The 17,707-nt window shown below is 48.4% G+C and overlaps 6 protein-coding genes across 9 annotated transcripts; all 6 read right to left on the bottom strand.

Moving 5' to 3' along the window:
* Nucleotides 1-1,923: 1,923 nt before the first annotated feature.
* LOC9652327 lies at nt 1,924-6,730 on the bottom strand. Of its 2 annotated transcripts, none has more exons than XM_024671116.1 (16): nt 6,274-6,730; nt 5,384-6,175; nt 5,208-5,332; nt 4,976-5,156; nt 4,819-4,890; nt 4,638-4,763; nt 4,462-4,578; nt 4,311-4,397; nt 4,212-4,256; nt 3,975-4,160; nt 3,856-3,921; nt 3,704-3,802; nt 3,555-3,650; nt 2,666-3,493; nt 2,539-2,600; nt 1,924-2,487 (listed from the first exon to the last, which is right to left on the bottom strand). In XM_024671116.1, exons 1-16 carry the CDS (start codon nt 6,605-6,607, stop codon nt 2,032-2,034), a joined length of 3,672 nt encoding a protein of 1,223 aa, XP_024526884.1. In that variant the 5' UTR covers nt 6,608-6,730; the 3' UTR covers nt 1,924-2,031. The 2 variants fall into 2 exon arrangements, with proteins under 2 accessions (XP_024526884.1, XP_024526885.1); XM_024671117.1 differs by having other exon boundaries at nt 4,976-5,173; nt 5,231-5,332; nt 6,274-6,729.
* Nucleotides 6,731-7,079: 349 nt separating this feature from the next.
* LOC9652768 (vacuolar protein 8) lies at nt 7,080-9,241 on the bottom strand. Its single transcript, XM_002966488.2, has 2 exons — nt 7,304-9,241; nt 7,080-7,177 (listed from the first exon to the last, which is right to left on the bottom strand). Coding segments are annotated over exons 1-2 (1,728 nt in total). The 5' UTR covers nt 9,031-9,241; the 3' UTR covers nt 7,080-7,176.
* An 883-nt stretch (nt 9,242-10,124) lies between these two features.
* Nucleotides 10,125-11,533, bottom strand: LOC9652769 (probable protein phosphatase CG10417). The gene has a single exon (XM_002966489.2). The coding sequence runs from the start codon at nt 11,531-11,533 to the stop codon at nt 10,451-10,453; it is 1,083 nt and encodes a 360-aa protein (XP_002966535.2). The 3' UTR covers nt 10,125-10,450.
* Nucleotides 11,534-11,610: 77 nt separating this feature from the next.
* LOC9652770 (probable helicase MAGATAMA 3) lies at nt 11,611-13,819 on the bottom strand. Its single transcript, XM_024671371.1, has 7 exons — nt 13,601-13,819; nt 12,809-13,537; nt 12,692-12,757; nt 12,516-12,641; nt 12,351-12,466; nt 12,164-12,289; nt 11,611-12,110 (listed from the first exon to the last, which is right to left on the bottom strand). Exons 2-7 carry the CDS (start codon nt 13,250-13,252, stop codon nt 11,711-11,713), a joined length of 1,278 nt encoding a protein of 425 aa, XP_024527139.1. The 5' UTR covers nt 13,253-13,537; nt 13,601-13,819; the 3' UTR covers nt 11,611-11,710.
* A 152-nt stretch (nt 13,820-13,971) lies between these two features.
* On the bottom strand, nt 13,972-15,564 carry LOC112345162. 3 transcript variants are annotated; one of them, XM_024671370.1, is made up of 6 exons: nt 15,418-15,564; nt 14,985-15,348; nt 14,825-14,932; nt 14,708-14,775; nt 14,165-14,653; nt 13,974-14,103 (listed from the first exon to the last, which is right to left on the bottom strand). In XM_024671370.1, exons 1-6 carry the CDS (start codon nt 15,507-15,509, stop codon nt 14,040-14,042), a joined length of 1,185 nt encoding a protein of 394 aa, XP_024527138.1. In that variant the 5' UTR covers nt 15,510-15,564; the 3' UTR covers nt 13,974-14,039. The 3 variants fall into 3 exon arrangements, with proteins under 3 accessions (XP_024527137.1, XP_024527136.1, XP_024527138.1); XM_024671369.1 differs by having other exon boundaries at nt 13,972-14,653; nt 14,708-14,763; XM_024671368.1 differs by having other exon boundaries at nt 13,972-14,653.
* A 129-nt stretch (nt 15,565-15,693) lies between these two features.
* On the bottom strand, nt 15,694-17,492 carry LOC9652771. The gene is made up of 6 exons (XM_024671218.1): nt 17,100-17,492; nt 16,793-17,045; nt 16,575-16,728; nt 16,414-16,516; nt 16,034-16,369; nt 15,694-15,981 (listed from the first exon to the last, which is right to left on the bottom strand). The coding sequence occupies exons 1-6, from the start codon at nt 17,490-17,492 to the stop codon at nt 15,694-15,696; spliced, it is 1,527 nt and encodes a 508-aa protein (XP_024526986.1).
* Nucleotides 17,493-17,707: the final 215 nt, after the last annotated feature.

The following is a 17,707-nucleotide window of genomic DNA, read 5'->3' on the forward strand; positions in this document are numbered from 1 at the left end:
ATTAATTATAAAGGTGATATCTCTCCAAGATATTCGGATTGAATTGTGAGAACATATGTTCGAGAGTTCTAGCTAGTGAGGGTGATCGCCTCGATGATATGGCTTAATAGTGCAATCCATCTCATCTTGCAGGCACCTCCACATGTGTTACCCCCGAATGCCATGATAAGGACTAGAGCTTCCATTTGTTGGTCACACAAGTTTGACAACAAGGGCATCAAGAGGTATAAAATTTTGAGGAGATCTCCCTTAAACCATACTACTGGCCCACAGAGATGTCTTGGCCTTACATTTGTAATAAAAGCAACTTCTCCCATTTGATAGTCATTTTCTTATACAACATTGTTAAGCATCTCATTATAGAATATGCACCATAGAGAAATGCATGCCCTAAATACAATGGCACTTCTAAATTCACAAGTGCCATTTTATATTTAGTAAATTTTCAAAATTGCCCTGAAGACTAATTCCTAAGACTGGGTGAAAGCCCAAAGTGTGGTTTTATATACAATAGGGAATATAGAGGGGATCTAAATATATGGTAGGGATAGTGGGTAGGTTGGGCATAAATGATTAATCTAACACATTGTTTAGCTCTCAATTGGGTGTATTTTAACTTGTTTTGCATTTAATTTAGGTCTAAAGCCAAGATTTATACCATATTAGTTATTGGAGTACCTAGTATTAAGCCACCAGTATGTTAAAATAATGCCAAACTCCATTTAGTTTTATTTTGCATGTTGCCTTTAGTGTTGGAATGTTATATGGTTTAAGACTATTTTAATATCATTCATGCTCCTATTTTTTCACTCATTGATTGTATGCTTTTGTTCCTTTATTCTATGGCTATATGTTTATGAATTTAGCTCTCTCTCGTTCAATGACCCAAGGCTTTGAAACTTGGGTTTCACTTTGTTGCCCTTTGCATATGTGTCAAAGTATTAGGTTCCACTATGTGGTTTTCTTACAGTAAATTAGAGTATAAGGTGGAAATCAGAGATATTACAACTATACAAGATGATTAAATCTAGAAACCACACAAATAATTCATTGATCACATTATACTCAAAGGAAAGAGTCAAGTGCATCTCTCCTTAGGGCTACACTTTTTAGTGGAATATAGTAAATTAATAGAATCATACTTGCCTCATTGCTTGCATTTGAGTGCTTGCATTGAGATAGTTTCAACTCTACAAAGTAAATAACGCAAGAGTGGGCTTTGAGCGTAAAAATCCCAAATCCCAAATTCTCATAAACACTAGTTGGATGTGCAAAATAATTGAAGCCTCAATTTGGATATACTAATTTGTTACACTATATAACATTTATATGAATCACTATTATAAATAAATTGCTATGCATTGCATGTAGCAATGTTTGGTTTGCTTAATAGTATTTTTATTATTACTTATTAATCCAATTGATCAAATAAAGTTTATAATTATAAGCATATTTGTAATTTATAAACACAAAATTAATCTTATTGCATATCAAGATGATAGAATAAAAAAGAATATACTAGAAAGGGTTTAAGAAAGTTTATAAATTATAAACATGTTTATAAATTATAAATACAAGATTAATCTAAATGAATACAACTGTTAGATGGTAAAATATCTTAGAATATCCAAGCATATTCTAGGTATATCCACTATCTTCTATAGGGCAAACCAAAAATATATTTCAAACCTGAAGTGTTTGATATAATTAAATTTTGGAAAACCACAAAAGTTTCTCACTGTGTTTTATATAGTTAAATCTTGAAAACCGCATAAACTATCCTTTCCCTGTTTGGAGACAGGGAAAGGGTAAGTTTCAGGGTGACAACAGAGAGTAATCAACTAATAAAACTCACTACAATTTGCAGCATAGCCACCACTGCTGCAACTCACGTCGAAAAGAAAAGTTACGTCAAGACCATCGTTAACTTGCTGCTGCTCAACTCAAGTAGAGTTCCATTTGAAAGTTGCTTCCAGTTTTTGTGTGTTTGACATATACTTTAATCTAAATGATGGCCCGCCACCAGGACGATCAAGAGATGCCTCTCAGTCGTTGTCTGTCCAAAAAGAATGGCCCCAATGGTGGTGGCTGTGGCAATGAAGACGGTGGTGGTGGTGATGGCGGCGATACCTCATCATCCAGTCCCATCTTTTGCAGCCATCTCTTGATATAATCACCTACAAAGTATCCCGCCACCGATGCCACAAAACCCGTGAGAAGCAGATTAACGATGGTCTTGGCGTAGCTCTTCTTCTGAACGTGAGCTTTCCCCAGGCCGAGCAGACACAGGCAAGCCAGCGACACGGCGGCCGTGGCTGCAAACTTGTAGTCTTTATCTCCACTGGCTCGAAACGAGAATCCATAAGTCAGTGGAGCGAGGCAGCCGAAGATGAGAAACGAGGCGATGGAGATGGAGCCGTTGATCCACAGGCTCTGTCCGATATACTGCTCGAACGAGGTGTAATCGTTCTGGTACAAGCTCCCGATCTGGAAGAACAATGTCACTGACTGAAGTTTACAAAATGGAGAACCACTTACGTTATGGAAGAGCGTGATCAATCCCGCGATCAAGTTTGCTAGGCTCAAAGCGAGAACATTAACTGTGTCACATGAAAGATCAGCGAAGAAAACGAAAAAGAACGAAGAAAAGCTATGAAAGACATACTTGTTTTGGTTCCCGAGCCAGCTCCAGAGGACACCACTGCCAGGCTTGTGAGTGTCACGTCCAATCCTCCATATACAATGCTCTTGACATACTCCTGTATCTTTGGATCTCCTGGTTGCTGGTGGGAAGGATCTGGGATAACTTCTGCGATAGACAGTGCGGTTTCCACAGCCTGCTTTGGATCATCGCCTCGAACTTGGATGAGTGCCTCGGGGCTCTTGACGGAGACTGTGGCAGTCACTGGTCCGGCAGCCGGAGCGAGAATGCCTGCTGCGTCTGATAACGAAGCTACGACTTCTTGGACGTCGAGTTCGGGTGTGAGCAATGGCTGCTTAAGTTCCTCCACTTGAGAGGTTTCTTTCGGTTTCTTTGGAATGGGAGCAACTTCCTGGATCTCGGACTGAGGTACTTTGGTCGCTGGCTGCTTTCTCATGTCGATCAGACTCTCCTCTTCATCACCATCTTCCTCTTCTTCTTCCTCCTCCTCTTGAATGATTACCTTAGTTGGACGATCCGATCGAGCTGCGTCCTGATAGTCTTTTGGAGATTCTCTCTCCAAGGCATCGAGCAATGCCCATCCTGTTGACGGCGTTGAGACGAGAGTCTGTGTGGTGGTCTTGTCGTTTTTCCCGGCCGGGTCGCTTTTCTGGCTCAAAGTCATGTCCACAAACGTGGTTGCGTTGTCGACTTGGACTGTGCTGACTTGCGTGTCTGCTTTCTTGGCTGTGCTCTTCACAGTCACGACGTTGGTGATCGTTTTGATCCAAGCCTGGATTCGGGTTTCCTTGCTAATAAACGATTCCTCGCGAGCACTGTCTTTGCGAGGAGCTGCACATCAGGTTTGTATTTGCGATGAGCATACCGGTGTTTGAAGAATGATGGTACTTACTTAGATCTTTAACTTTATCTTCCGTTTTAGCTGTTGACTGCAGTTTACTGTTGTCTTCTATGACGAGATCATTCGTTGGTTTCTCCTCGCTTGCGACTGCCCACCAAAACAGTTGAGGAAAAGTGAAAAGTAAAAACAAAATGGAGAACCTTTTGTTTCTTGATGTTCGGGCTTTGTATCAGCACCCCACGAGTAAGCTGGAATCAGAAGAGGTAGACAGTTTAAGCCAGCTTTGATGTCAACGTCCTCTGCTTGCAAGATCAGTGAGTGATGGTTCAACAAAAATAGAAAAGAACCATACCTCGTTGAAAACTCCACGGAAGACAATCGCAAGAATCTGTCTTTTTTTCCTCTGCACTGGTAACTCCTGCAGTGAGAAAGCTCAGCAGCAGCAACTTAAAGAGAGAATGTACGACATACTTTCATAAGAAACATGTGTTTCAGATGGAGCTGAAGCTGGAGGTTGCGTTGATGGAATATCAGCCTGAGAATCAGCTGCTATGTCACTGCTTTCGAGCTCGGAAAGATCTGTTGGCACTTTTTTGTCCTTCGAAGTACTACCCTGAGGCTCAGGTGTTTTTGTCACTGGCTCAACAACACGAACCTCTGGCAAATCTAGCAGTTATAGTTTCATAAGGATTCGATTGTATCACTGACCTTCTGTAACCTTTGAAGTGTGAGTTGAGCCTTGAGTATCTGTGACTGAAAACCGCAAAATCAAAGTATTTATAATCACAAGAAAGGGAATTCACGTACCATCTTCCTCTTGTGATGTGATCTTCAGGGATGACACTGCCTGGTTTGAGTCCTGAGCTTCTTCTCCAGTCCGAACTGTGATCTTGACTGTGAGCGACACCATCGTTTCGTTAGGAATCCGAAAGTAACTCGTAAATTCATGGATACACACCGTCCTCCTTCACCAAAGTTTTCTTCAAAGGCGATGATCCCCAGCTGTAAGAGGGAAGCAAAGCTGGAATACAGTTAAATCCACCTTTGTCTTCCTCCTCTCGCACCTCAGCAGCACCTGGATAAAAACAGTGACGAATTAAGTAAGTGTCTCAGATCGCCTGTAGAGATAACAACCTGAATCCTGTTCTTGGATCGTCATCGAATCGCCATCTTTGTCCCAGTACTTGGGAAGCAAGACAGGCAAACAGCTGAAACTTTCCGCGTCTCCTTCCTCCATTGGCTCGGTCGTGGCTCTATTCTCTACAAGATTCAGCAAGATTATCAAAAGCTTTTCTTTCCAAAAACCATCCCAAACCTCGTGAAGATGACAAAAAGGGAAGACAGCTCCTCTCCGACTTGTCCTGCTCACTTTCACTGCTCACATGTCCTGAGAAATAAACAAAAGCCCGCAAGTAGAGATCTGACTGTACATGTTTTATAAAAACGAGTAGAAAGGCAGCATGCCTACGTACCAGTTCCATGATCTGGAAGCACGATGGTTTGCTCTGGCCGACTCAAATCGATAAATATGTCGACTTCTCGACTCTCCTCTTCACGGGATTCTTGAGATTTGCTTGTTTCTTTCGACCACGGAAACTCTAGCGGCAGACAAGTGCCGAATCCTCGGCTGGCAACTGGCCCCTCGGACGATTGCTGCAATCGAAAGCTCCCTAAAGAACAAAAAAAAAAAGAGTATAAACTCACTCGAGCGAACAAATGGTGCCAACCTGTTCCATCCCAGTGAAAATCCGGAAGCAAGTACGGTAGACAACTAAACTGACGAGCTCGATCGCGTACTCCGAGCAGTGGCTCGTGCAAACCATCGCGAACTGCAAAAGCTCTCGCTAGAAATACAGGAGAAACTGAAAGAAAAGCCTTACCTTTACGAAAGAAAATGGAGAAGCAAGCTAAGCATCCCCATGCCTCGGACTCCTCCTCCTCGTGTTCTTGGTCTCTAAGAGCAACACCTCGTGGAGATTCGGTCGATGGTGGCGGGGGAAGCGTCACACTCTCGGCCTCTTCGAGTTTCTGAGCCTTGGCTTGATCCGCGGATAGACTCACACCGCCAGTCGACGTCCTCTTTCGTTTCTTGAGAATCACCCGCCTCGTGATGCATGATCCACAGTTTGGACAGAGCAAGTGATGGCTGGTTTGCTCCTTGAGGATTCTCTCCAGATCATACTCAAGCTCGGGCTTTTTTTCGCTGGTAGAATCGACTGCTTCTTTCAGCTTCTCCCGCAGACGATCACCGTCGTGAACCGGATGATCGTGAAGAACTGGAAGAACTTCCAAAACCTCCTTCACAGCTGACCCAAGTTCTTCATGCGAAATGGTCGGATCCAAGACCTGTCCATTGCTGGGTTCGACTTTCTCCTCTTGGATCTCTCCATCAAGATTTTCTTCGACTTTCTCAAGTCCCCCGCGACCATTGCTCATCGTCTCCGCCTTGATTCCAGTGTGTTCTTCTTCCTGATCCCGCGGAGAGCTCTCGGACACCTCCAAATCCTTCTTCTCACCCGTCACTTCACTCCCTTGTTCTTGATCTTCCTCGGAGCCCAGCCATGCATGCACGCTCTGGAAGCTCCCGCAATGCTTTCGGTGCTCTCGTCTCATCTTGGCGCTGGGACGAGGATTCGGGTAAATCCAGCCACAGTGCTTGCACGTAGAGATCCCTGTTCCAAGCGAGGGAGAACAAAGACTTAGACAAGCTACATCCTCCATAGCCATGGCGAAGAACTACCTAGAAAGAAGAGAAAAAACATCCATGTACCTTTCTCTCGATCGTGGAACACGCTGCTCTCCGACTTGGGTTTCTTCCTGCCCCTGATCTCTCGCACAATCCCAGCGCTTCCATTCGCATTTTCATCGGATCGCTCAGACGACGATGAAGTCGAGCTGTTTTCATCCTCGGCCAAGGCTCCCTCGGACTGCTCCTTCTGTGCTCGCGCTCCTCGCCCGCCACCCTTGGACGAATTCCCAGACGATCCCCCCTCCTTCTCCTCCTCCTCCTCTTGCGATTTTCCATCGCCTCGATCCGAGCGATCCTCATCGTGGTGCTCGAGTTGACTTTTGGCGGCGCCTTCACCGGGATGATTGATATCCATGGCTCCCAAATACCATGGAATGGAAGAAATCCAGTGGATCAACTGACCTTCTCCTTCGCTCTGTGGCTAGGGGCGCTCTCGCGATTCTTATTTTGTGCTTCCAGCCAGCCAGCGCTAGCCAAGAAAATGCCAAGCAGCGAAACCCGGCCACCACTAAATACGTGCACGAGAGTCATGTGGGAGAGTTTACTCCAAGAAGCCTCCAAATGTGGCTATGGGAGATCGGATTATCATAGAAAGGAAAGCCATGAAAGAAAAATAGGAGAGAAGAGAGAGATGGTAAAATCTTAAGAATGAGATCGTCCGGAATTTTTCGCCCGCCAGACAAGAAGACTTTACGCGCGCGCCAGCCATTCTTGAAGAATCCATCCTTGTCACTATATTCGCGCTATATCCAACGGCCAGCGCTACTTCTCCAACCCCAGCCGTCCGATCTAGGGCTAAGTCACCCTGTCAACCCTATATTAGACACAAGATTTTAAGTTAGTTTCGTTTTGTTGCTCCTCAAATTTACAGCGATTGATCAATTTCTCTGTTTGGGTTCTGTATGATGAAGCTATCATATCATATCTGCAACATGGAAAGAAAAAGAGTTAAAAAAAACAAGATCATTTGGACAGGAAGAACAAACAGTCCAAAGAAAACAAAGATTGCAAGGAACTAAGAACAAGAAAAGCACAAAAAAACAGGACTTACCACTCTGATGATATGTCCAATCTCTTGAGGAAGCTCCTGAATTTGCCCCCTTCCAGCTTCTCCAGCAGCTTCTTGGCCCCTGGAACCTCGCCCTCCACCAATCTCCCCAAGTAGTAGCAAGCTCCACTCGCCATGATCTGCTTCCTGTTCTTGGAGTTCCCGGCCAGAGCGATCAATGCCGCCACCGCCCGCTCTGCCGCCAAGCTCGGCGACCCCGACGTATCCAGCAGCCGAACGATCCCCGAGATTCCCTTCTCCTCGCTCGCCACCATCCTCCGGTTGCTCTCCAGCTCCACCAAGTTGGCCAGCGCGCTCACGGCGTGCTCTTGCGCGCTCGCCATCTTCGCGTCCAGCATCCCCACCAGCGGAGCGATGCATCCGGCGTCACCGATAGCTCTCCGGCTCTCGGAGCACACCGCCATGGCTGCCACTGCCGCCGCGGCGCACTGCTGCACGCACGGCGATCCCTGCGTCAGGAATCCCACCAGCGGGTGCAAGAAACCGGCCTCCAGGATCGCTGGAACTGTGGCTGGCGACGACGCGATCCCGCGGAGGATTCCAATCCCTGCCTCCTGCGACGCCGGAGCCTCCGATCCATCGAGAAATCTCGCCAGCGGCTCCAGCACCCCTTCGCTCCACACCAGAGCACGCTTGAAGTTGTCGTCGTCCATGGCCGCCAAGTTCTGTAACGCCACCGCGGCGTGCTCGCGCGAGTGTGGAGTCCCGGAACTTAGCAAGTAGATGAGCACCTGGAGGGACTCCTCCTCCTCGGAGATCCTCCGCCGGATCTCCTCCACCGCGGAGAGGTTCCTCAAGACGCTGGCGGAGACAGCCTGCGCGACTGGAGTTCCACTCCGGCACAAATCCAGCAGCGGACTCACACCCCCGCAAGCCGCAACCGATCGAGCATTGTCTGGAACCAGCGTGAGACTCTGCAAGGCCCTGGCGGCCCTCTCGCTGGCCAGAGACCCTCTAGCCGGATCGAGCAGCCGGACGAGCGACTGCAAAGCTCCCTCGCTGACGATCTCGTGGACGCAGCTCTCCACGGTTGCCAGGCTCGCCACTGCCGCGGCGGCCTTCTCTCGCATCACAGGAGCTCGCCCGTCCAAGAGATGGACGAGCGCTGGAATGCTTCCCGGTGCCGCGGCTACCACCAAAACGTTCTTGTCATCCTCGGCCATGAACTCCACCAGCGAGTCGAGAGCTTTGATCCGCGACTCGGTGCTCCCCATCTGGAGCCTCGCCAGCAAGTCCTTGACGGTCCATTTCCTGCTCTCTTTGCTCACGCCCATCACCGAGAGGGTCATCAGCGGCGATGCCTGGCAAAGAACACCGGTCTCGATCATCAGCCTCGAGTCGTGGAGGTAGCCATCCAGCCTGCTCGCCAGGGAATCCAGCCTACTCTGCATTTGGAGCTTCCCTCCGCCATAACTGGGAAGCGCGCACTGCGACACGAGCTCCAAACCCTCGCCCAAGCTTGCCACGAGGGATTCCAGGAGCTCCAGGCAGAGTGTGTTCTTGGCGAAGAACGGCGCGCCGCCGAGCTCGGTCAAGAGATCTGGCAGCCGCTCCAATCTCGAGATTATCATCTTCCATCGCACAAGGAAGGCCTTGACGGACGAGGAAGCCGCGACGATCTGCGCTACCAGACTCTGTGCCTGCTCCAGCAATCCCTCCCCGCCGCCGCGATCAAGAACACCGTGTTCTTGCTCCCTGGCCGTTACCATTGCTCGCTCCAGCCTTCCTAGCCTAGATTTCGCGAGCTCCGCGAGATTCCTGTGAGCGTCCTGGCATCGCCTAGACAATCTCTACAAAGAAGCGCCCTAGCAATGCTCTACCTGGCGCGTGGCAATCCCTGGCGCCCTCCATAGCCATCGATCGAGCTAAATGGGGCAATGGCGCTACCTCGGCGCTTCTCTAGGTAGGAAGACCACACAATATGTGCCGAGCGCCAGGTGGCAGGTGACGTGGCGTACGCGTCACTTCACTTCTTCCACATCAGCCGGCCAAACCACGTGTCTCCCTGTCATTGAGCAGCACCATCCCACTCTATCATCATATCTCGGCTGACTCGCCGGTAACGGACGGTGTGGCCGCCACTGCCGTACGACCCGGGGCAGGTATACCGGTCCAATATTATGTGACGTACAAGTAAGGATCCATGTCAATGGAGACGCGGCACGTGTCGCTTTCCAAGTGGCGGGCATTAGTATTGAGTGCTCTTTAAAGATCGAGCTTTGACTGTTATTGTTTTCATCATGCGTAAGTATGAAAGAGAAAGCAATAAAAATTCAAATCAAGAATAACGGATCTCAATTCCAACCCTAATTCTCGATGCCCGCGAATATTCTAATTCTCGATGCTCACGAATATCCCACGATTTAGAAAAGCGCGCAAAGCAAACATGGCCTTGCCCAGCTTTTTCCAGGCAAACTTCCATTCTATCCATAAGCAGGGCGCTTTATAGATCCAATCCAACTCCCACAACACCACTTTGGAGCTCTCTACTTAGGTTCTACACAAGAATCTTTCCAAGAATTTTATAGAGATTTTTATACTTGGGGGGGCCATTCAATGACAATAGAGGGTTATGCTATGTTTGTATGTAGGTCTTTGGAAATCTCTCTCGTGAAGTCAAGCTATGATATCACACAAGTTACGTAACACACATGATCAAACAAGTTGGTATCAAAATGATAATATTCCAGAGACAAAAGGATAGATATTCTGTCTGTAGCTTTGAAAAGTAGGAATGTTTGTTTGTACACGCTGGCTCGCACCACGGGGAGCCTCCGTACGAATATGGCCACCCTCATTGCTATGGATGATCTTAGCCTTCTTTTTTTCTCGGTAGCCTTTCGAGAAAAAATTGACAATGGAACAACTCGAGAACAAAACTCGAGCCACTGCTTTGTCCACTTTCATATACTTGTGATGCGAGCCAGCGCTTAAGCTTAGCTCAAAGAATTCCTTTCGAGTTGACTCCAAACGAATGCCTGTTGAGTGGATCCATCCACGCAACGTCAGCTGGATCCAGGAAAAGAAAAAGGAGCATTCGCTTTGGAGGTATCAGCCGCTTGATAGCGATCGATTTGATCGTCGAAGAACTCGCTAGAAAAGTTTTGTAGCTCTGGAACTAATGGAACTTCATCTCTTCGATCGACGCTCCGGGGTTCTCGACCTCCGACGATCGTAGCCACGTCTTCTTTGATCATAATCGGGGTGCCAGCGGTGATCTCTTCCTCTTTTCCTGTCATAATCCCGGTTATCCTTCCTTCTACGATCGTCACCACGGTGATTCTCCCTTCTTCGATCATAGCCATCGCCATTCTTGCTTCTAAGATCACTGCCAAGATCATGATCACTGTCCCTGCTCGTAGCATCTCTCTTTTTCCTGTCGTCCTGCTTGAGAAACTCCACGATCACCATCGTCTTGTTATCATTGGACTGTGCTCTTGCAACGATCTCCTTCAGTGCCTCAAAGTTTTTCTCCTTGAGCGCCTTGCTGATCTCTTCCCGGCACGACTCCACATACTTCCTCTCCAGGCCATCCGACGCAAGAATCAAAAACTCGCAGCCATCGCAAATCTCCTGCTCCAAGATCTCCGGATCAGCGACCACTGCCTGTTCTTCCCGGCTCTTCTTTGGATTGTCCTTGAACTCAAAGTCGCCGATCGCGCGTGTCACCGCCAGAGTGCTCAAAGATCCATCCTTGCTCACCACCCCGTCATGGACGACGCACTTGGATTTGCGAGCTCGATCGGCTTCGTCCAAGTTGCTTGGGACGTGATCCTTGGTCAGGTGGATCATCTGCTTGTTCTTGACGAGGCTGCAGTAGGAATCACCAGCGTGAGCCACGAAAAATCTGCCCTCTTTCACAAGAGCCACCACCGCCGTCGTTCCAGACGACGTCGATCCATGCCCGGCGAATCCCTCGTCAGTGCTCAAGAACACGCTGTGCAAGCTCTCGCGAAACTCACCCTTTTCGAACCTCTCGTCGCGCACCAGGAGCTTGAAGAGATTGCTGGAGCAATATCTCGCGGCATCGTCCCCGCCGTGGCCATCGAAAACCCCAACCAGCGAAACGCCCGATGGCAGGCCAGTCGCGATGGCGCAGCCATCCTCCATCTCGCGCCGGCGCCCCTGATCAATCACGGCATAGATTCGCACAAGCCGCTCCTGCTCCGTGTGGAAACCTCGCGACTGTCCACCAAAGCTATCGTACACCATTTCTATTCGCGACGAACCCTAAAAACCCCAAGTGTCCATTTATATAGCCCCAGGCATTTTTTTTTTTTACTAGAATATTCGCAAATTTAAATTTTACTGGGCTTAGCAAGCCGTTGATACGCCACACTGGAACAATCGTACGTTCGCTTGAATGAAACCGTTGGATCGATTTAATTGTCAGCTGAAGCTCTGTAAGCCGTTGATTGCGCTGTGGTAGGGCTTTCTCACGCTCGACACGAGACCTCTTCTCCTACAGTCTTGGAGAAGAGCTTTCCAGTCGGAATTTCTTTCGAGCGTCCTCGCATTTCCCACGACCCAGAGCGAAAACTTGGCCCTCGTCAGTGCTACGTTCATGCGCCGGACGTCCGCGAGGAATCCCACACCAGCTTGAGACTCTCCAAACGAAGCACGCACTGTCGAGAGGACGATGATGTCTGCCTCTCGCCCCTGGAATGAATCCACCGTGTTTACGTCGATCCCCGAGTGTAAACTCCTCATGTTTTCTTGGAGAACTTTTCTCTGCTCCTGGTATGGAGTGATCACTCCAATCCTCCCGGGGCGAACTTCCTCCGGATACCTGGAAAACCGGTTGATATCTTTCTAGCAACTTCGTGAAAGAATGTGGAGTACCTCTCTTTGAGAACACGAAGGAGTTGAAAGATAAACTCTGCCTCGTCGGGATTGGTAAGCGACTGCATCGAGCCTGGCCTTTCCTGCCCGTCTCGAATGTCAAAAAACCTGTATGGCTCGAAACGCCTGTGCAATTCCAATTGAAACAGTCTTCTTTTCATGAATTCAAAAGCTCAAGCGTACGAACCTTTCCCGGTGGAAGGGAGCGCTTCGGTTGCCATGTAGAACAGTGCTTCCATCTTTGAGCTGGCCACCGTAGTAGTGTGTCGATGGAAAGCTTCGAATCTCAGGGTGCATGCGATACTGTGGAACCAGAACGAGAAAACTTGATAAAATGGAAAAAGACGTCGACCTGCGTTGTTAACATGCTGACCGGATAGCCATTCTTTTGGAAACGCTCGAACATACTGCAGTCAAACAGGAGCCTTGATGCTGGAACCGAGAGAACAGTCGCTGGTAGCTGTTTAGGATCCCCAATCTGGAAAACTTCTAGTAAATATTTTGCAAAATACTCCCGTAGCACTTTACCAGGATGCACTTCCCACGAGTCGCTTTCAACAGCTGAAGCGGTATCAGAGTTGATGGTTCCACGGCCTAAAAGTTCGTTCGAAAGGCGTCATTCAAACTCTGATTTTTCATCCATACCTGTGCCGCTTCATCGATGATCACAGCGTCGAACAGCATCTCCGCGGCCTGCGCGTCTCTCGTTGCAATGAATTCCATCAAAGTCGAGTAAATGTGACCTCCGCAGCCGCTTAGCGTCGTCAGTACCACATCTGCTTCTCTTAAAACTTCAAGCTTCATGGCTTGTTTCTTCTTTCGGTTTGATCCCATAAGAAAGCCATGCTCGCGATTTTCCACCTTGATCAGCTCTGATAAAAGCAGTCTCTGCTGCTCTTGAAGACCTGCTAGCTTGTCAAGTTTCGGGATCCCATCCTGACTTGCCACCTCGGCTGGAGCAGCTAACGCTTGCATATTACCCAGGACTTCATCGAGCTTGAATCTTAGTTCCTGTGGAGAGTGCGCATTGTGTACCCCTGCATTCTCAGCCATTCTCTTCGCCACCAGCCGGTCGATGTGCACAGCCATTGCCTGGGAATGCACCCTCTTCGTGTCCCCGACGCGGACAATAGAGGGCCAGTAAGTCCCTCCATCGTAGTTGTAGACGCCATGCTTTGAGATTCTTGTCACCAGTTCGTCCACTGCTGCGTTGGACTGAGATCCTTGTAGCTTTCAGCTTATCTCGGAACTCAGTTTGGTGGTTATCTGTTAGCACGTCTAGCATCTCGTGTTCCTCGGCTTTGCCAGCCTCCTCGTTTGCATGGGCCAGCAATGCGCTCACAATGCCGAGGATTGTTCTTGTCTTTCCAGTTCCTATTACAAGCAAAGAAAAAACAATTGAATGGTTTATATCAAGAGAACGCGAAAGCCGTTTACCTGGTGGCCCTTGTATGAGAGAAATCATCTGGTCGGCGACAGCAGCGATAGAGCTCAGCTGACTCTCGTTGTACTCGCGTCTAAGCTTTGACCGCAGTTGTGGTGGAAGGCTTTGAGTTCTTGATATTTCTCGTGGAGGAGAAGCCGAGAGTATTGTTTCCAGTAATGGAAACAAGTGCATCGCCGCCATAGCCTGCTGCTCGCGGATGAAAGTCGTCACGGACGTAAGCTTGTTCAGATGCCATGTACTTTCCGTCACTAGCATCTCTCGCAACTTGGAAAGCCTTTCGCAGCTGTGAGGAAGATAAACCTTGACGAGAAGGTTGTTTCTTTTCTCAACCTGCAATGCAAAGAGATTCCTTTAGAATGCATCAAGCTCTGGAGCGTTTACTCATCTTGCCGATCATGTGAGAAGTCCGAGCTGGATCACGTAGAAGTATCAAATCGTTCTCTGCGAGTTTAACGGTGTGGCCGTCAAACTCCACAAGGTGAAAGTAGCCTTCCTGCCGCAAGGAAAACGCTGTGACAACGTCGGAGCGCGACAAATCCATTGTCTCGAGAGACCTTTCAAGGTGTGCCTTGAACTCTTCGAAGCAAAGCGGCCGGAAGATCTCTAGATAATGCTTGTAGCTTTGAAACGTCAATGGAACTTCCAGGAGCTCCTCCGAGTGATCTCCGTGCATGCTCCAGATGTCTAGCGATAGAACACGCTTGTGCCATTCGTCCAGCATCGCTGGAAACGCAGCTCGATCATAGAAGTCTTGCTGGCCTTCCCCGACCTTGCCCTCCAAGCGTTGCTTCTTGCATGATGGAACATCTTGCGACACAGGTCTCTTTTTCCGGTCGGAGCCCACCTCGGGTTTCGCACTCGCCGTCTCTTCGGTGGCCGTCTTCACACATTCATCAGTCATCGCCTCTTGGTTGTTGACACATTCTTCGTCGGTCAGGTCGAGTATAACGTCGTTCTCTGTTGATTCGGACGAGGATACCGTTTCATCGAAGATCTTCACAAGCTTTCTCAAACCATGGAGAATAATCCTCTGATCCGCGTTCCTACAACAAATACATAAAAATGGTTAAGCTCAAGGCTAGCATTGATCCGCTCACCGAAAAAGTTCCAAACTTTCGACAAGCTTTCGAGAAGCATTGTTGCCTGAGAGAAGCTCCATGATCTCCTGAAAGTTAGAGATAAAGAGAACTGGAAGCAAAAAAAACATCACGTACAGGATGGATTTCTGGATTCAAGGCCAATGTATTCTCGGCATAGCGCATGACCAGCATTAAGATCTTTCTGGCTTGATCATCCTGGAAACCTTCTGGGTACATGAGGATCTGTATGGAACAAAAGGAAATAAATGAGAAAAGTAGAGAAACAAACACTTACCTCGAAAAGAACACACAAGCCTTCGCGATCGATCGGCTGGAACTTCTGTAAAGTCCGCCGCAAGGGAGACATCACCCTCGCTCGATCCAGATCCCGAAGAACATCCAGCAGCGGCTCCACTCCCGGAGAAAACTCTTGCACGTAGAAATCCTTTGCCTCGTAGTAATGGCAAACGCACTGGATGCATCCGCGCAGCGGCGAGGAGAGCTTCCTCCACAAGCTCGGGAGACCCCCCCAGCGCGATCCAGGGGTATAGAAGCGCAAGGGCTCCAGAAGCTGCCACACGACGTGCTGGAGGCCGGGCGCGCACCACAGATGCGCGCCATCGGGGAGCTTCTCCACGAACAAGAAGGCGTCGGCAAACCTGCGAGAAGAAACCCTGATCGATCGACCGAGAGAAAGCGAAATATTTCCCCCAAGAAAAAGCACCCACCATTCCTGCTTGAGAATCTCTTGCTCGTGGCCGCGGAGATTGTAGAGATCTCGCCAGCGCTCCCACAGCGCCCTCGCGCTCTCGTGCTGCATTCGCTCCGATCGACCCGAGAGATCGATTCAAAACCCCAGCGAATGGAGAATGGAACACGCGCACAAAAATGTTTTCGTACGTGAAAGGGTTCGAAGGTTCGATTCCCAGATACCACAGCTCCCAGCATTAAAATTTTCACGTGTTTAGCTATAAACCCTAAGTAAACATAATTTAATGGAAGTGTTATTTTCTAAGGAGGCTATTGATAGAGTTAACACTAAGGAAGCCAGCCTTAATTTTGCCGCTGGTCATCCTCAAGTCATCAGTTATATAGCTCCAAGTCGAGCCCAACACTCCCACAAAGAAATCACAATCGGCTGCCATGACCAAGTTTACGAAGGCAGTGTCAAACGCTTTCTTGTCTCCAAGCAATGCCATATACTCCGCCATTCTGATTGTTCCAACTTGCCTTGGAACATCGCTGTAATAAAAATTCCAGCCTTTGTACTCCTTTGATTCATCCACGACGTTCTACACACATTCAAATCTTGTGGGATTAAATCCTTGTCAATGGTTTTCTTACCTGCATTTCTGTGGAAAGCCACACATTTTTTACGTGTGGGAATCGCTTCTGGAGGACACTGGCAAGCTTCATGTATTCTTCAAACGAGACAACTTTCATCTCCCTGGCTTTGTCACCCTGTCTCACATGAATGCTCAATAGAGGCTGCGGCATCCAAGGTCCATAGCCACTCCACACAAGCTCTTCCATGGGATTACTCTCTCTTGCGAGCGGCCATTCGGTGGAAAGAGTTTTAAGCACCAGTTTTGCCGCTTCCTCCCCAAAGGCCCTGTGTCGTTCTTGGTTTAGAAGATTGCAAAGATACTCACTGGGAAATCGTGTGAGATAGCGTAGTGCCTGTATGCAAGCATTAGCGTATGTTTGGATTATCAAAAACTTGCCTGAGCTCTCCACCACCTTCGGTGATTTGCGTTATAATGTGTCATGAGCTTGCCCTTTACTCCCACAGTAGGTCGCATTGCTTTCCAAGGCTCCCCCCAAAAACTAGAAACAAGATAATACTACTTGATTGAACTGTATGAGAAAAACCTCTTTTCCTCACCTTGGAATCTTACCATTCCATTGATTGCCACTAAACTCTTTGATAATTCCCTTGTCCCAAGCCTGTTTTTCCGAAGCAAGCCGCAGTGCCCTTGCCATGCACTCCTCAGAAGCCTCGGGAACAAAGTAGCACGACCAGCGAGCGTGGTTAGATCCTAACATAATAAAACTCAGTCTGAACTCTCAGTCTGAGAAGCATTAATCAAAGAGTCTAGAAACCTGTGCATCCTTTGTGCCTGGCACCGTGGTAATCCTTGGTGATGAAAACCCGGCCTTGTATCAGCGCAGCTCCAAACATTCCGGCCATTGACACCATATCGGATCCAACTCCAACCGATTTGCGCGTCTCGTCGTGGTGCCAAGGTGCCAGGAGAAATCTCGCGTTGCTACAGTTTCTCGGGTGTTGGTGCAACCAAATCTCACGCTGGACGCGTCGTGTTAACGGGAGATTATCGTCATCACCGCCAATGACCTGTCCCAAGAAAAAACCAAGACGATCCGAGAAAGAACTTAAAAGAGAACTTACCCATGGAACGGTGCCGCTTGTCTCTGTATTCATGTCAATCTCCTCTTTTAACTGGGCAAGTCCCTTCCAGGATGGATCCTTTCCCCGATCAAACTCTGCAGTCGCCTCGCTGCAACGCTTGCAATCCTGGATGTGCGGTGCATTGATCGTCACCTTCAAGGGTGGAGGTGTGCCGCTCGCTCTCGACTCCAGATCGCTACTCCACAGATCGACCAGGAGTTTTACTCTGCTTGATGTCACCGAGGTCGTGGAATTGCAGGTTGATATTGGTAAAATTACTTGATGATCCTGTCTCATCCACTTCAGCCTGAAACCAAGCAAGACAATGAAGTTCAAGGACAAGATCCAAAACAGAAGCCATTTGAGGGAATCCCTGGGACGCTGGTCCTTCATCTTTCTGAGAAAGACGAACTAATGAGGCTTTTTTCTAAATCGAACGTGTTGAGCACTAAATTTCTCAGACATGCAATGTGAGAAAGATAAGGGCTGTCCATCAGATTCAGAGGGCACATTTGAATGCTCTTCACTCTGGCTCTTATTGACTTGTCTCGTTCCCGTCACCTGTTGAGCCTTGAGCGGGAGAGTATGAAATCAATTTGTGGTAGTGC

Source organism: Selaginella moellendorffii, unplaced genomic scaffold (genome assembly GCF_000143415.4).
Source record: "Selaginella moellendorffii unplaced genomic scaffold, v1.0 SELMOscaffold_7, whole genome shotgun sequence".
NCBI classification, from domain to species: Eukaryota; Viridiplantae; Streptophyta; class Lycopodiopsida; order Selaginellales; family Selaginellaceae; genus Selaginella; species Selaginella moellendorffii.

Bases quoted from the DNA above. Each gene is read 5' to 3' on its own strand.
- LOC9652327 (XM_024671116.1), bottom strand. From the start codon at position 6,607: ATGGATATCAATCATCCCGGTGAAGGCGCCGCCAAAAGTCAACTCGAG. The intron at 5,333-5,383 runs GTAAGGCTTTTC...GAGCTTTTGCAG, and splicing joins CTCCATTTTCTTTCGTAAAG to TTCGCGATGGTTTGCACGAG. The intron at 4,161-4,211 runs GTCAGTGATACA...TAGATTTGCCAG, and splicing joins CACTTCAAAGGTTACAGAAG to AGGTTCGTGTTGTTGAGCCA.
- LOC9652768 (XM_002966488.2), bottom strand. From the start codon at position 9,030: ATGGTAACGGCCAGGGAGCAAGAACACGGTGTTCTTGATCGCGGCGGC.
- LOC9652769 (XM_002966489.2), bottom strand. From the start codon at position 11,533: ATGGTGTACGATAGCTTTGGTGGACAGTCGCGAGGTTTCCACACGGAG.
- LOC9652770 (XM_024671371.1), bottom strand. From the start codon at position 13,252: ATGGCTGTGCACATCGACCGGCTGGTGGCGAAGAGAATGGCTGAGAAT. The intron at 12,467-12,515 runs GTCGACGTCTTT...CTGGTTCCACAG, and splicing joins TCAGCATGTTAACAACGCAG to TATCGCATGCACCCTGAGAT. The intron at 12,111-12,163 runs GTACTCCACATT...CCGGTTTTCCAG, and splicing joins CTTCGTGTTCTCAAAGAGAG to GTATCCGGAGGAAGTTCGCC.
- LOC112345162 (XM_024671368.1), bottom strand. From the start codon at position 15,509: ATGCAGCACGAGAGCGCGAGGGCGCTGTGGGAGCGCTGGCGAGATCTC. The intron at 14,933-14,984 runs GTAAGTGTTTGT...TGTTCCATACAG, and splicing joins GCTTGTGTGTTCTTTTCGAG to ATCCTCATGTACCCAGAAGG. The intron at 14,654-14,707 runs GTGAGCGGATCA...TATTTGTTGTAG, and splicing joins GAAAGTTTGGAACTTTTTCG to GAACGCGGATCAGAGGATTA.
- LOC9652771 (XM_024671218.1), bottom strand. From the start codon at position 17,492: ATGAAGGACCAGCGTCCCAGGGATTCCCTCAAATGGCTTCTGTTTTGG. The intron at 16,517-16,574 runs GTGAGGAAAAGA...TCTTGTTTCTAG, and splicing joins TGGAATGGTAAGATTCCAAG to TTTTTGGGGGGAGCCTTGGA. The intron at 15,982-16,033 runs GTAAGAAAACCA...GAATGTGTGTAG, and splicing joins GGCTTTCCACAGAAATGCAG to AACGTCGTGGATGAATCAAA.